Source organism: Empidonax traillii, unplaced genomic scaffold, assembly GCF_003031625.1.
Source record: "Empidonax traillii isolate 1590-97213 ecotype Southwest subspecies unplaced genomic scaffold, ASM303162v1 scaffold24:size2376012, whole genome shotgun sequence".
In the NCBI taxonomy this organism is placed as follows: Eukaryota; Metazoa; Chordata; class Aves; order Passeriformes; family Tyrannidae; genus Empidonax; species Empidonax traillii.
This window is the reverse complement of record NW_020955217.1, coordinates 890,456-906,627: the sequence shown is the minus strand read 5'-3', so window position 1 is coordinate 906,627 and position 16,172 is coordinate 890,456. Positions and strand designations below refer to the sequence as shown.

The following is a 16,172-nucleotide window of genomic DNA, read 5'->3' as shown; positions in this document are numbered from 1 at the left end:
TAATTTGAAATCAGTGGGACTGGCTCAGCTTAAGTGAGAACAAATTATGCCTAAAAACCAATTTAACACAGTTTGGGTACTATTAATCAGGGCAGTTTGTGCAACTGTAAAACATTTCGCTTGTCAGAGAAGAATAAATGCCTTGTTGTAACCATGAGACCTCCATCTCCAAAGATGCAGAGCATCTAATAAACCAGTTGTCTTCACTTCTTTCTAGAATTCCTCCTTCTCTCCAGGATGCTTCTTTCCATGTTATTCCAGAGCCAGCCCTGCAGCTCTCTAGAGCATCAATGATAATTGCTTGGCTGTTAGAGAAGGAAGGGGAACAGATGGGATGAAGACAGCAGTTGGCTGTAGCAAGGCTGGAATCCATGGCAGGGCTCAGAGGGGCAGAGGCAGTACAGGAGCACATTGTTGCCAACAACCCTTCTGTCACCTCTGAGAGGGGATGCTGGATGGGTCACAGTTGTGGGGCTGTGAGGCTGAAGCTGAGAGGCTGAAGCAGGGTTTCCAGAAGCCACATGCCTGTGGTCTTTTGTGAGTGTTTCTGGAGCTTCCTCAGCACTTATTTATACTTTGCCCTGGGCTCTCACCCAGCCACACACTCAACCTACGTTGCCAGCCGTGCCTTCAGTGCTTGCACAGGCACCCCCTTCCATGCACACATTCCTCTCCCCCCTCCAGTTCTCAGACTACATTATAGGTCACTCCTCAGCCCATATCCATCTTACAAGATTAAGAAAGCTATTTTTTTCCTACCCTTTTTTCCCCTCATGCTTTCATTTTGAAAGAGACTGTGTTGACTTAGACATATTAGTAGTATTTGTGTCGTACAGGCTATATTGTCCTAGACAAAAGCAGTCCTGCTGCTTTAGAACCAAGTTTCTCATGGATTAACACAGTGTGGCTGGCAAGCAGGGCAAAGTAACCCACCCTGACTGACCTATGTGCTCATATTTCTCCACATTGCACACAAATAGGCCCTCAGCAAAGATACGCTTGGAAGTGGTATAAGAAGTACAAGCTTCTTTCAGACCTAACAGCGTTGTAGGGTAGTGGCGTTAACATGTACCAATACTAACCAGCAATGGGAATCTGAGTGGTCAGGTTCACTTGGAGGGCCTACAAGAGACGAGATACTCTGATATTTGACTTGACCACATTACCCAAGTTCAAAAAGACGTCTGTGATATGAGCCAAACTGTTTTCTAATTCAGTGCTCTGACCACAGGTTCAACCATCTTTTTTGATATAACTAGTTGTAGATTTCTGTGTACAACTGCTTTTGACCCAACCAAATAATACACAGACACTCTCTCGTATGTGGGTCCTGCATAACTCACGGAGTAACCCGTACTAATCTTCACCTACCAAATTAGAGCTGGGTTCAAATTCAGTTAGTTTTTCTGGGATTAAGTCACCATAGAAAAAAAAGCAACCAATAACCTATGGGAAACTGTCTCTTTCCTTTCTCCGTTTAATTAAGCCTCCCATCCCAGACCCAAACAATATGAGAGACTTTGTCAGCTACCCAACATCTGGTAATGAACGGCTTCACTGCACGATGAAGCGGACAGAAGATGACCCAGAGGTTGGTGGTCCGTGTTATACTTTGTACTTGGAATACCTTGGGGGACTGGTGCCTATCCTGAAAGGACGTCGTATCAGCAAGTTGCGACCAGAGTTTGTCATCATGGATCCTAAAACAGATGGAAAAGCAGGTAAAACTGAATTGTTGTTTTGTATAAAAAACTATTTTGAAATGCTTTTGATATTAAATCCTCAAGAGTTTAAAAATATATATGTATGCAACATAAATGGTGACGTCTGATGTTTGTTCTTATGGGAAAAAATCTTTAGCATGACCTAGACTCACACCTCTGAAATTGTACCATCCTGCCTTTTGTTTTACAAAAGAGAACTTCTTGTAATAGAAAATAGACTGCTAATTAGAGGAAAATATTCCTTAGTCTCAATTTTGAAGTCAATTGATTCGCTCCTCTGAATCACGTTCACTTGAGTTCATACTATTGGAAATTTTGATTTTATACTAGGCAAGGTGAGAAATGTTTACTTTTTCTCTGCATAGTTTTATTTCAATTACTGCCTGTAGATTGGGTTTATGCTTCTGGTGACTGAGAGCTGTAATTTCTACCAGTTTTCTGAAGTATCACTTAAATTTTCTGGGGCCTGTCTTGATAGATGAAATCTATGGAAACAGCTTGATTTCCACTGTGATTGACAGCTGCAACTGCTCTGACTCCAGTGATATTGAACTCAGTGATGACTGGGCAGCAAAGAAATCTCCAAAAATCAGTCGAGCTAGCAAATCACCTAAACTCCCCAGGTAATAATTTTTTGGATATTTCTTCTTCTTCTTCCCCATGTATTCGTTCTCTGTTTCTCTCTTTCACCCTTTCTCCCCATCTCTTACTGTCCTGACCCCCTGTAAACTTAAAAGCAAACTGCTTTGGGCAGATAGGAATCATAGGATTGGGGTCGTCTTCAGTGTTCAGTTATGGGTTGATCTCAGAGATTAGTGTAGAGTTGGACTTTGTGGAAGATTCTGGGGCAAAATGTAATGGGAAACAATAGGGCACCACTTCTCCCTAGGCCTCAAAAAAAGAGTTTATAAACTCTCCCACCTCTGCCTTTGCCACATATGAACTCTTGCCACCATGGAATCTATTTGTCTGTCAAACAGACTGTGTTTTTACCCCCTCAGTGCTTAGAGTCCCTGATCTAGTTAAAACCTTTATTTCCTCAGGGATATTTTCAAAGTCTTACGTCCATGCATAGGTGGCATGGATCCTGACAGGTGGCACTGATGCTGTGGTGAACTTGCAAGGCAGCCTTAACAAACAGACCCTCCTAAATACTGTGGTGACGAGGTTCTGTAACAATATGCAAAGCAAGCTTCCAAGCTATTAATTTGTCCAGTTGTTTTCCTGACAGCTTGACCCATAATTCTCCATCCTGTAGACTATTAGCCACTTAGAGGACAGCACGCCAGTTGTCTTCATTACATCTTTACTTTCAAAGACATGAATTTTGTACATTTTTTCGTGCCCACTGATGACTCTTAATTATTGCTTTATCTGCAGAATCAATATAGAAGCTCGCAAATCTCCAAAGATGTCCCGAGCTGCGCAGGAGATATCAAGATCGCCAAGGTTACCAATAAGGAAACCCTCTATTGGTTCACCAAGCCTGACCCGAAGGGAGTTTCCTTTAGAAGATATTACCCAGGTATTGTACATATTGTTACCAAACCTGATTCAAATGGATTTTCTTCAAGAGGCAGCAAGTTGTGATAGAGATCCAATGTTCACCAATAAAAAAAATTCATCTAATTACAGTTACTAGAAGAGAATTGCATATTCCAGTTAAATGTTAATGTTCAAAAGTGCCAGTGGAGGTGTCGTTTGATAAATCACATCACCACTAAATTTTGTCAGTGTGAATCCATGTGAGAAGTTTTATTCCAAGTGATATTGTTGGCTTTGTAAAAGTATATGTGAAAATGCTTCATTGGTTTCTCAGGGCTGTCTTAATGCCACCCTAATTCTCTGCTTTGCTAAGGATTGCTGAGATAAGGCAATGTTTGCTTCAGAGGACCACATGTTCTCTGTTTCATAATTACATGGAACAGTCTTAACTGGTAGGAAGGAAAGGAATTAGCACTTTGTACTCTTTGTGGTGTTCATGTCCTCGGGGTAAATAAAACTTATAAGGCTGTAGAACTATCTGGGTTACATATTTGATTAATAACAGCCTGCATTCTTTTAATTTGGTTTGGTTTGCTTTGGTTTTTTTCTGCTCTCTTGTTTCACCTTTTCCTTTTCATGAAAAATTCTAGATCAGTTACACAGAGATAGGACCAAAAGTCCCTTGAATAGGGCAGGAGACCTGAGGCTTAGATCCTGCTCTTAATATTGACAGCATAACTCCTGGCCTTGGAGAAAATCTCTTGGCCTTTCTGACCCATAATATATTCACCAAGGCAGCAGTGGTTCGGGAAGTTGCTTTAGGAGCTCCAGGGAAAAATATGTTTGCTGTTATGAGTAATTAATTTGTATCTTAATGTTTTATAAAGTGACTCAAGCATAGAACCAACAGGCAGGGTTTGTTACTTTCTGAAATACAGAACAGCCGTGTTCTTGCTGTGCAGAAGAGCAAGCATTTGACAACAGACCTGTCCTCACTAAGCAGGCATCGTTCGGTTGCTACAAGGGCACATTAGGCTGTTTCAATAGAATAAAAACAAGAGAAGCTGAAATTGCATTATCCTGTGCAATAGCTTGATTGCTCTGCAGTTTTTTTTATTAGAGTTTGATACAGATTTTATCAGGTAAAAATGATCTTGTTTTTGCTTTGCAGCACAACTACCTTGCTCAGGTCACATCTAATATCTGGGGAACCAAATTTAAAATTGTGGGTTTGGCTGCTTTCCTACCAACTAACCTTGGTGCAGGTAAAAGTAAACTCTCTTGATTTTTTTGCATGTCAAATTCTTTCTAACAAACAACAAATTTATGCCATGAGGTTCTTTTTAAGTGGTCAAAAGACTTCTTTAACAAAGCACTTATTTTCTGTGGACAGTAGGAATTAGATTTTATGAAATTCACTGTAACTAAAGGAAATCAAAATCTATAAATACAATAATGACATTATCAATAAAATGCTAAAAGTCTCACTTGTAATAAACTGATAAATTAACATTCAAGCCCGGACCTTTATTTTTACAGTTTTTATGAACAAAACCCACATGAAATGAAAAAAGTTTTTTCAAGAGGATTCTAAAAATCATGGCTATTAAGTTACTGCAACAGAAATATTTTTAAAAGTCAGATTTTTATAGTCATTTAGCTAGAAATCAAACAAAAATAATGTTAAAAAAGCTCTTACAGCATCATGCTCAAGATTCTTCAAGTCAGTATATAGCCTTATCCTGGGGTTCTCCTGCTGGAGCATGAGTAGGTTTACTTACTGGAGCATCAGTAACCTGTTAGCCTTCATTAAAAGTAGCAGTTTTCTAGTCTATCAACCTTATTTTGGGTAGGCCAGTCCTACCCAGATAGTTCTGTTGGAAGGAAGAAGTCTGAGTAAAGAGCAGGGTACCACCTGGTAGAACTGAGCTCTGAATTGAAACATTAATGCAAGTATAGCAGTTTAATGAACTCCTTGGAAAAATTACGTTTTCCTGTGTATCATTATATAGTTAGATCAGGAGTATATAAAGATTCCCTGGAAGCAGAATTAGATAGATGCTTTCTGTGGCTATATTGACTGCTATCAGTAGTAGAATGACCAGAGGTCATTCTGATTTTCTCATTGTCAGTGACAGATAGGTAGGGAAGGATGTAAGTGTAGTGTAAGTGTATAGTGATACTTCCTTCAAATGTTCTCCTAGTCTCCAGTGTTTGGGTCCAAGGGACTTGCTGAGCCAGAAGGGATTTCTTTGTATGTAGTAAGCTTTAACAGATTTCATTCCTGAAAACTTTCCAGTCTTCCCCTAAAGTCACGTGAGTCAGTAGCATCCTGTGGTGAAGAGTTCCAAAAGTAGAATGGAAAAAGTATTTTACTTCTTTAGAAATAGATGTGAATAAAAGATGAAGTAATTAATTATTTCTACTTATTATTTAACTACAGAAATGCTGCTTCCATTTAAAGAGAAATAGCTGAAAGTTACAATCCCTTTAATCCATTTATGCAAAGTGTTACGTAGTAATTGGACAAATAATGGTTCAACCATGCACATGTGTATAGTTAATAATATTCATAGCCCTTTCTGTCTGCTTTGAATTGATTCTTTCTTAGGTTTAGATGCTCTTTGTGTAACAGATTTTTATCTCTTGTTATACTCTTTCTCTAGTAATATATAAAACCAGTTTGCTGCATCTACAGCCCAGACAAATGACAATATATCTCCCAGAGGTGCGGAAGATTTCAATGGACTACATTAACATGCCTGTCTTTAATCCAAATGTTTTCAGCGAAGACGAAGATGATTTACCAGGTAAGGAAGAGCTGGAGGTCTGCCATGTTATGGGTCAAGCTAGATGAAGGACAGATCATTTGTGTTATGGTCCCCTGTGGTAAACACATATCAAAGTCCCTTAGTCTGATGGGATCCTGTAAAACCAAATTAGCATAAGGCTCATATATATTATGGGCATTGTTTTCTGATATATGTGGAAAATATAATCCATGTAGAGCTGCTAAGTTTCAGGTTCACTGGGAAAGTAGCCATCTGCTAATTCACCTTAGTTTGCTAAGAATTCTCCATAAACTGAAGCCTTGCATTCTGCATCTTGACAGGACAGAACTGTAATGTGTTGGAAGCCCAAACAGATGGTTCTTGAGACCTTATGGCATCAAAGCACAGCCTGCTGATGGGAGCTTGGGTTGGGGGACAGGTTCCCATAATACTTAGCCACCCTTTAAGAAGTGATAAATGCTCATTTGGACTTTTATCAATATTAAGAGGCCAAAATAGGCAAGTAGTTTATCAACAAGTGGGATCAGGAAGAATTTTTCGTTTCACTGAGGTGTAAAGTTAGCAGTAGATTCAAGCCGTGTAGTTGATGTGATGTGGCAGGTAAAAATGACTGGAAGAATTCAGGACCTCCTCCAATCAAAAAACCATCGTGCTGGTAAAATTCAAAATTAATAGACAAGAAGATAAATTAATACATTTTCAGAATTTTCATATCAGAGAGAGATTCCTTTTGCCAGGTCACAGGTGTTTGGAACTACAGAAGTGGCCATCATGCCAGTACCCTTTAAGAAGGAAGGAGTGTGAGCACTGCAAAGCAATTAAAGTTGTCCTTACTTTGCTAGTCTACTGAAATAAATGGTAATGCTCCCATCAGACGAGGGTTTCAACTACTGAAAGCACCTAAACTTGTGTCTGACCAAAGCATCAGAGTAGTCTTCTAGACTACTAAAGAAATACTTCTATATTTAAAATGAAGCTCATTTTTTCACAGTTTGGGGGACTTGGCTTGCCTCATTTCTGTCAACATGATATTCACCTGTAGGTTCTGAAGAAATAATAGAGACATTGATGATTGTATACATTTTACTAATAGGAAGCACTCAACATTCTCTATTACGAAACATGGTCCAAGCTGACAGAAAGTAATATAAAAATAAATAGAAAAGAAAAAATTTAATATAAAGTTTTTGCAGCTCTTCCTGAAGATTGGATTGGATCTGCAATATATATTTCTTTTATCTTATTAAAGAGTTGAAATGATACTCAGAATTGCAGGTACACCACGTACAGAGAGAAAATTGTTTGAGAGTTTTGTTATGATTCTTCAAGAAGTCTAGTAAAAGAATCATACTACCCTGTCCTTCATAATAGCCCTCCTCTTCTTGTCCACTTTTTCCTTTCTAGTTTCTTCTGAAAATTCATTTCTGACTTAGCAAATGGTGGCTATTTAAAAAATCAGAAATGATTTTGGGGATATCCTTTCATAAAGTCTGCATATAAAGGAAAAAAGTGCCATGTACTAATGGAAAAAATATTGCAGTGTAAATAATGATTACATGGCAGATTAAAAAAAAGCATAGTAGAAAGCTGCTCTTGGGCAGTCAAATGTTCATAGTACCCTTGGGACATGTGTTTCTAAATGTAGTCAGTAAAGATTTGGAAAGACAAATGCACAGTGAATTGATTTAACTTACAAAGCAAGCAAACAAATCAATTAAAAACCATTGGAGAAATGAAAAACACATTTAAGCACTTTGGAATATTAAGCAACACCACAACAAATGAAATTTTGTTTGATAAGGCACTTAATACCCATGACAGCAACAATCATGATTGCTTAAGCCAACCTAACAATTAAACCTCAAGCTCTAAATTTAGCTGGCAGCTAAATTGCTAACCTGCAATTTCAGGATGAAAGCATGGCCTGCCAGCCAAGCACAACCCCACTGCCTTAGGGCCAGATAAGTTGAGCTGTCCGTCTTCTTCTGAAGGAACGAACAGAGCTACCATAAATATTTGCCAGTATAGCCACAATCCTCTCTATTCACCTACCACGTTCATCTCTGATGCTGATAAAAGCATAATGCTATTGAAAATGTATTATGGGGCATAGGTAAATTACTAGAATTTTAATTATAATTTAATTAGGAACTTGGCAGCATCTGGAGGAGTCCTGACTAATGGATCTCTTGCCTGATCTGGTCTTGCAAATCTCAGTCCCAGCAGAATTTGGCACACTTAAAGGATTCTGAATATGATTCTAGGATCCTTTATCTCTTTTCCTTCCACAAATTTGCTGATACACACCACTTATTATTTTCTGTGTGGTTTTTTTTACAGGAAGATTAATGAAAGATAAAGAACTTGCAATATTCCTGGGAGTTCTAATATAGTTTTAACAGTTTCCCCTCATTATTCTATTTTGTTCCCTTTTATCTTGACTTCTGCACCTGTACTTGGGTCCAGTGTTCTCATTTCCCTGCTTCAGCTTTTCAGCGGTAGTTCCTGTTGGAAACACTCTCACCACTTTTTTCAAAAGGATTGCAAAGAACTGAGGATGGTCAATGCTTCTGCTTAAAATCAGGGGAATTGCTTCTTGCTGCACTGTCCCTTGTTCACCACCACTACATATAGGAGATTTTTCCTATGTGCATTTTCTTCTTTTCACATTTCTGATTGCAGTGTGCCCAAGCATTGAGGCTGAAGTCACCCTGACTACAGTGCCCACCTCTTGAATTTTTTGGCTTCCCATCTATTTCCTCACATCTTCCCCTTACATTTTCCGTGTGGCTTCCCACGTATTTCTTCACATCTTTTCCTTACCAATCTTCTTTTAAAACTTTTATAAGTTTTGTCTGCATTTCATTCAATCATACTTCTTTCTGTCTTGGTTTCAGCTTCCTTGTTTTTATGTTACTGGTTGGTTTGTCACCCACTGTACTCAAGAGATTATAGTACTTCCCTTTTCCCAACTGTTGCCTGTATTCTCCAGTTTTCCTAAGCTCATTGAGCCTAGGAGCATTATACAAGATACTATACAGGGCCTGCAGTGCAGATCTTCAACTTTTTTTTCTTATCCTCCACTTCTTTTTTTTGTTTGCTTGTTTTTCTTAATTGTTTGTTGATGTATTTACCATCAAAAAACCCTCCCTGAAAAAAACTAGTGAGTCCTGATTTAGCAAAACTTTTATTGATTTGAGTAGAAGTAGATGAGTGGGTGGTAATTCAGACTGTGAAAGTCCATGGGGATTGTAGAGTAGGCTGAAAGCAAGGTCGGAACTTTACTTCTGAAGTGTCACTCCCAAAATGTGGCTTTAAAGTTGGTCACCAGCTGTTGCAAGTAGCTCTTTTGCAGTGGGAGTCAGGGGAGATGGGCTGGCTTACACATTCAAACTGAGGTCTGATCCATTGGTTTTGGGAACCAGTAGCAGTCCATCCAGATACAGCAGACTGCTTAAGCAAGTACACAAAGGTAACAAGTAGTTTAAAAAGTCCCTTCATGACTGGGCCTTGCCATCACATGGGAGGGATCCCAGGGGTGGGGAGAGGAGGCCGGCCGAGACAGACGGTGACACGCTTTGTTGTTCTTTGCAGTGCCCGGTGCCCCCGGCGCCCCCGCCAGCAGCCCGCCGTGCACCGTCAACATCCCCATCGCCCCCATCCACAGCTCCGCACAGGCCATGTCGCCTACACAGAGCATAGGCCTGGTCCAGTCGCTGCTGGCCAACCAGAACGTGCAGCTGGATGTGCTGGCAAACCCGCCGGCGGAAGCGGGGAGTGAGGGGACGGGACCCTTCCCGGGGGCGCCAGGCCGCTTTCCCGGCCCTGGGGCAGGGGCACTGGCCGTGGGGGAGCTGGGCCGCCCAGCCCCACCACCGCCTCCGCTCGCCCCGCCGCCCCCCGCGCCCCCCGCCATCGCCCTGGCTGACCTGCGGGACCACAGCGACCGGGAGCACGAGCCCCCACCCAAGACCAAGGCCCCACGGCCGGGGCCACAGCTGGTAGAAGGGGATGCCGTCATCTTTGGGGCCGCTCAGGAGCTGCAGCTGAACAAGATGAACCCGCCGCCACCCTACCCCGGCACCATCCCTGCCCCACCGACCCTGCCACCCCCACCTGGCCCCCCGCAGCCGCCCCTCGATCTCTGCCTCAAAAAGGGGGAGTTCTCACTCTACCCGGCGGGGCACTACCAGACGCCCCTGGGGTACGAGCGGATAACAACGTTTGACAGCAGCGGGAACGTGGAGGAGGTGTGCCGGCCTCGCACCAGGATGCTCTGTGCCCAGAGCACCTACACCCTGCCGGGTCCTGGCAGCTCTGCCACCTTGCGTATCACAGCTGCTGAGAAGAAGATGCAGCAGCCCTGTGCCAGCGCCACCCTGAACCGGCTCACGGTCCCCCGTTACTCCATCCCAACCGGGGACCCACCGCCCTACCCTGACATTGCCAGCCAGCTGTCCCAGGGCAGAAGCATGGCACAGAGGCTGGACAGCACTATCATTCATGCTACTCTGCGAAGGAACAGCAGAGAGGCAGCCCTGAAAATGGCTCAGCTGATGGATGGTCAGAGAGCCACCTTGCAACTTCCCCCGAAACCCAAGAGCAACATTGTGACGGCACAGTACCAGCAGAGAGTACCCACTGCCTTGTACACCTGCAGCCAGTGCAGCAGTGGTGGTACTGGCAGCAGCAGCAATGCGAGCGCTGGTGGTGCGGGCAACATCCCTAGTGCCAGTGCTAGTAGCAGCACTTCCAATATCGGTGGCATGAGACCTGATCTGAGCACAGGGAGTGGCTCCCAGCACAGCTCTGTCATTGCTCACTCTGTCAGTACTTCGCCTCTGGCCTCCCAGTCCTCCTACAGCTTGCTGAGCCCACCTGACAATTCCCGTGACCGAGCAGATTATATCAACTCCGCCTTCACGGAGGATGAGGCCCTTTCTCAGCACTGCCCAGTGGAGAAATCAATACGGCACCCGCCTATGTCCTTGACAGAGGCTACCCTTGCTGTAAAACGGCCACCACCATACCAGTGGGACCCTATGGTGACTGAAGAGATATGGGTTCCTCAGGAAAGGACATCTCAGAGCTCAGTGCCCAATCCTCTAAAACCTGCTCCACTCATCATTGGTCAAACTCAACATCTGGATATGTCTCGAGTGCCATTCGTTTCCCCCAAATCTCCAACCAGTCCCACTGCCACCTTCCAGACAAGTTACGGGGTTGGAGTACCTTACCCAGGAAGCTACAGTGCCCCTCCCCTTCAGGGAATGCAGGCCCCCTGCTCCCCCAAAGAAGCTCTGGCCCCAACACAGTTTGCACAGCAGGAGCCCACGGTTGTGCTTCAGCCAGGTTATCCATCCAACCTCTCCTATTGCCCTTTGCCACCCATGTACCCGGGAAGTAGCACTTGCTCTAGTTTACAGCTGCCACCGATCGCCTTGCACCCGTGGAGCTCCTACAGCACCTGCCCACCCGTACAGAACCCCCAGGGCACCCTGCCCCCCAAACCGCTCCTTGTGGTGGAGAAGCCGGTGATGTCTCCCCCACCAGCAGAGCTGCAGGGCCACGTGGGCACAGAGGTGATGGTGGAGACGGCAGACACTTTCCAGGAGGTGCTCTCCTTGACAGAAAGCCCTGTTCCTCAAAGGACAGACAAATTTGGCAAGAAGAGCCGGAAACGCCTGGATAGTCGAGCCGAGGAAGGAAACATGCAGGCTATCACTGAGGGCAAAGTCAAAAAGGAGGCAAGGACACTGACTGACTTCAATTCGCTAATATCCAGCCCTCGGCTGGGGAGGGAGAAGAAGAAGGTCAAGAGCCAGAAAGATCAGCTGAAGTCCAAGAAACTAAACAAGACAAATGAGTTTCAGGACAGTTCAGAGAGTGAACCAGAGCTTTTTATCAGTGGAGATGAACTGATGAACCAGAGCCAGGGCAGCAAAAAGGGTTGGAAAACCAAAAGGAGTTTGAGGACAGCCACTGAACTGGATGAATTCAAGTGCCGGAAGGCCAGCGAGAAGGAGGATGGGAGACTGGGAAGCCAGGGCTTTGTGTACGTGATGGCCAACAAGCAGCCACTGTGGAACGAGGCGACGCAAGTCTACCAGCTGGACTTTGGAGGGCGGGTGACCCAGGAATCGGCAAAAAACTTTCAGATTGAGCTGGAAGGACGACAGGTAGGAATCAGTGACATAGATGTGTTGGAATGGGGTCCAGGGTGTGGGAAAGCCATGCCAGGAATAAGCTCTGTCTCTCATGCTGCCAAATGCCTCCTGCTTGATTGAGCTGCTCTGTGAGAAAAAGCTTTGCCATGTGGTTGATAAAAAACAGCCATCAGAGATCTAGATTCAGCATGGTGGGTGAAGTTCAATTGTAAAGTAAATATACAAAATATTTTGAGTCCTACTGCAGTCAGACATGGAAATAAGGGCCAACTTTAGTACCACTGGCTTTCACTAATGAAAGTTTTGTAATAATCACAACAGACAGGTAGCTGCATTTGCCATCAGTGCTGGTTATGGATGGCAGCTAGTTAGTGAATACTGCTCCCTTCTTGCCCTGCTCACAAAGGTTAGCCAGTCAGGAGATAGCTAAGGAAGAGACAATGGACAGTGAGTTTGGTTGTCTCCATGCCAGAATTTCCCCTTGTGGGTTACCAGGCCCCTGGGGCTGGTTCTTAATGCTAGAGGAGGGAGACACTGACCCTCTCCAGAACAAAGTGCTTGTGAGCCACTTCTGAACCATCCATGGGTAGAAGGGTCGATGGGTAGTTCAAAAAATCAAAACATTTAACGTGGCCCAAGTGGGATGTTACTACTATTACACCAAACCCAGCCTGTTAAGTGGTGCCAATCAGCAGGACTCTGGACTGAGATTTAGGAGATTCATATTTATTTCTTTGTCCAGCTGTAAGTCACTTTAAGTTTATTAAAGAGATCAAGGTTCTCAGTTTCCTCTGATTTAACTTGGGAGTTAGATGTCTTAAATATCCAACATTCATGACCAGTGGTAGTCTTTTGGTTTTGCTTGTCTCTAACAACAGCTCAAAGGCAGTGATCAGAGCAATTTATACCACTTTCTTCCTCAGCTAAAAGGCTGTGGATACATGCCCATGGGCAGCTGTGCGAACTAGCTCAAGGAGCTTCACTGTTGAGCAAGTACAATCTGGTCTTCTGGTGAAGTGAATGAAAAAGCAGTAAGAATAGGCCAAACTTCAGATATTCCCTGCAGAAGAACAACAAACAACCTGACTAGCCCTGCATTCAAACAGCTCTCACTACTGCTTTGCTAATTCTTTCTCAGTGTAATTATGCGCTAGTGAAGTTTATGCAAAAGGAAACAGAACTGCAAAGAATGCACAGCTTACGGCCTGTGAAATGCTACAGTGATAAAATTCCCCTTCCCTGGAAGCTCTTTTCTTTGGAAACAGAATCTATTTTCCTGATGGGTTGATGATAGGATTTTTATGAGGGCAAGAATGGTATTTTCCTGCAGGAAACATGATGCTGGTATACCTCACATCTTCTGAAGTAACTGGTGACAATCTACTTACACCAATGCTGTATGCACTCTAACATTTTTTAAAGTTGAGTTTGCTCTATAGAGTCATATATTGCAGTCAAATACTCTATGCAGACATAGCACGGTGCTCTTACTCTTCTTCAGCACCAAACCCCATTCTATGAGTAGTTCCATTCACATTACCTCAGGAGGTGAGGTGTTCATACAAAGGACCAAAAAGATTTTGCTCTTCTCTGGTTCCTTTTCTGTGGTTCACTTTTTTTGACCTTTATCTCTTTTTCCTTCCCCTCTCCTCTCCCCCTGCTTCCCAGGTGATGCAGTTTGGAAGAATTGATGGCAATGCTTACATTTTGGACTTTCAGTATCCATTTTCTGCAGTGCAAGCCTTTGCTGTTGCTCTGGCTAACGTGACTCAACGCCTCAAGTGAACAAGCAGAGACTGGAGAGAGGAAAATGTTAACCTTCTCAATAAAGTCCAAACCCGAAAATGTCAGGGCAGCCTGCTTTAGGTGTGCAGAGGTGCCTGGGAGTGAGGAAGGCAGTAAAACTGGAAAAGTCTTTTGGTGCCCACCAGAAGGGCATTAACTCTAATCAGTCATGGGGTGGAGGGTGGGGGGGCTGTTTTCTGTTTTGTTTGTTTGTTAGCGTGTTTTGTTTTCTGTTTTTGTTTTTTTTTTTTCTTTTTAAGCGTTGTGCTGGGTCTCAGAAAGAGCGAAGGGTTGAGAACCATTCGATGTTACGTGGAGAAGTGTGGCTTTTGGCTTGTTGTGGTGGTTCTGCCATGTGTGCTACAGTAGCTGATGTAAGCTCATGGGGGGATTAAAACAGACTGCTCTTTTTGATAGACTGCCTTATATCATGCTGTTCTTTTTAAAACAGGGAACATAACTTTCTTCTGGTCCAGTTTGTACTATTACTACTACTCTACTTCTAAAACATCAATGATAGCAGCAAAAAAAAAAAAAAGAAGAAAAAAAAAAGAAAAAAAGAAGCTATAATACTTGAATACATATGTTTCTTCTCTGATATCTGCTAATAACTGAGCACCACAGGTTCCAAGAAGGCATATGTAGGTCAGTGTTTAATTTATAAATAATAATGTATCATCCAAAAGAGAAAAAAGTGTTGCCAATGGGTGGTTGTCATGGTTTAGGGATGATATTCCCCAGTTTTAGTGCTCCCACTGAAACATTCCAAACCCCTCGCCACTCGCTCACTTCCCCCTCCCATGCGGCAGGCTGGAGAGGAGAACTGGAGGCACAAAAGGTAAAGATTGAGGGGTGAGATAAGAAAAATTTACTGGAAACAGCAGTGAAATAAAGCAAACCATAACAGCAACAATATTAATAACAGAATGTACAAGAGGCAAACTATTCACAGGTGATTGCTCACCACATGGAAACCCCTGACAATACCCCACCACACCACCACGCTACCTGACCTGGTAGGGCCCCTTCCCCATCGGAAAATGGTATGAGGTGGTATAGGAGGTTATTCTGAGGTAGTATGGAATAACCTCCAGGGCCTAGCCATGCTCACTCCTGGCTACTGCAAAATTTAACCTCATCCTGGCCCAAACCAGGAGAGCGGTTTAAAAACCCACTATATCAAAGAAGTTGGATATCTGCTTGTTTTGTATGCAGTTATTGGGGGTAAACATCTCGCAGAAAGTGACAAAAGATAGAGGGGCAAATAAATTATGAGCATGGCTTTTTTATTCTCATCGGTCAGCAGTATTCTCTGATTTGACATGTAGTTGGAAGAGGTACAGTGTGATCAGATACACCTCTGAGGCCATGCCTGTGCATGCTCTTTGTGTTTCAATGTGTTTACACCTTGTAAACAAAGTCTTTCCAGTGTATGAGAAGGCCCAGTCTTCTTAGCAATCAGAGTGAATCAAGTTCTACAACAGGGTATCAGTGTTTGAATTAGAAAGGAGACAGAAGTGTAGCAAGTCATGACAAGAAGCAGTTTCATCAGGAAAGCATATTCATTACTGGAAACGACATCGTGGCTGGCTGGAGAACAAATTAGTTGAAAGAGGAAGGAAAAATTGGGCAGAATGATCACCTTTTATCACCTTGCTACTTGATCAGTCTTTGTGACTGTATTTTGAGAATATAATACTCCAGATAAGAGCGGGAAGCCAAAGTTTACATGGAGTGTTACAGAGGAAGGCTTTTAACAGTAGCATGACTGCAGTTCTTTCTGGTGGATGTGCAGACCTGTTAAGCGTTTCAGAAGGGTTGCTTGCATTGAAGAGTTTCTGTGTTGTCCTTGTATTGTGCACATATTTATTTGCTTTCTCTCCTTCCTCCTTGTCAACATTTTGCTATAGAATATGTTTTGATATGGAAGTAGTTCACCTGGTAATATACAAACCCCAAAACTATTCATATAATTATTTGGACGTTAGATTACAAAACATCACTACAGATTTTCTTCAGAAATCAATCTTTTGAAGTTAAAGGCATGCTGGGAAAGATGTGCTATTTAAAATGTCAGTGGATGCTTTGTCTTTCATCCACTGTTTAACTTCTTTACTTGAAAAAGTTGGTATAACTTTAGATGAACAGGTATGATTTCCTCTCTTTTTCTTGAATCCTAGTAGTAAGGCAGATGTGTGTTGGCATTTGATTTGTTCTAG

The 16,172-nt window shown here is 43.0% G+C and overlaps 1 protein-coding gene across 5 annotated transcripts in view; it reads left to right on the top strand.

Annotated features, from left to right (window-relative positions):
• Positions 1 to 14,367, top strand: part of TULP4 (tubby like protein 4) — a 147,852-nt gene extending 133,485 nt beyond the window's left edge. For all 5 annotated transcript variants that reach the window (XM_027904749.1, XM_027904732.1, XM_027904740.1 and 2 more), the window contains 7 exons: positions 1,487 to 1,721; positions 2,203 to 2,347; positions 3,105 to 3,249; positions 4,381 to 4,474; positions 5,876 to 6,019; positions 9,596 to 12,180; positions 13,837 to 14,367. In XM_027904749.1, the coding sequence (XP_027760550.1) occupies positions 1,487 to 1,721; positions 2,203 to 2,347; positions 3,105 to 3,249; positions 4,381 to 4,474; positions 5,876 to 6,019; positions 9,596 to 12,180; positions 13,837 to 13,953 (3,465 nt within the window). In that variant the 3' untranslated portion in view covers positions 13,954 to 14,367. The remainder of the gene's footprint in view (positions 1 to 1,486; positions 1,722 to 2,202; positions 2,348 to 3,104; positions 3,250 to 4,380; positions 4,475 to 5,875; positions 6,020 to 9,595; positions 12,181 to 13,836) is intronic.
• Positions 14,368 to 16,172: the final 1,805 nt, after the last annotated feature.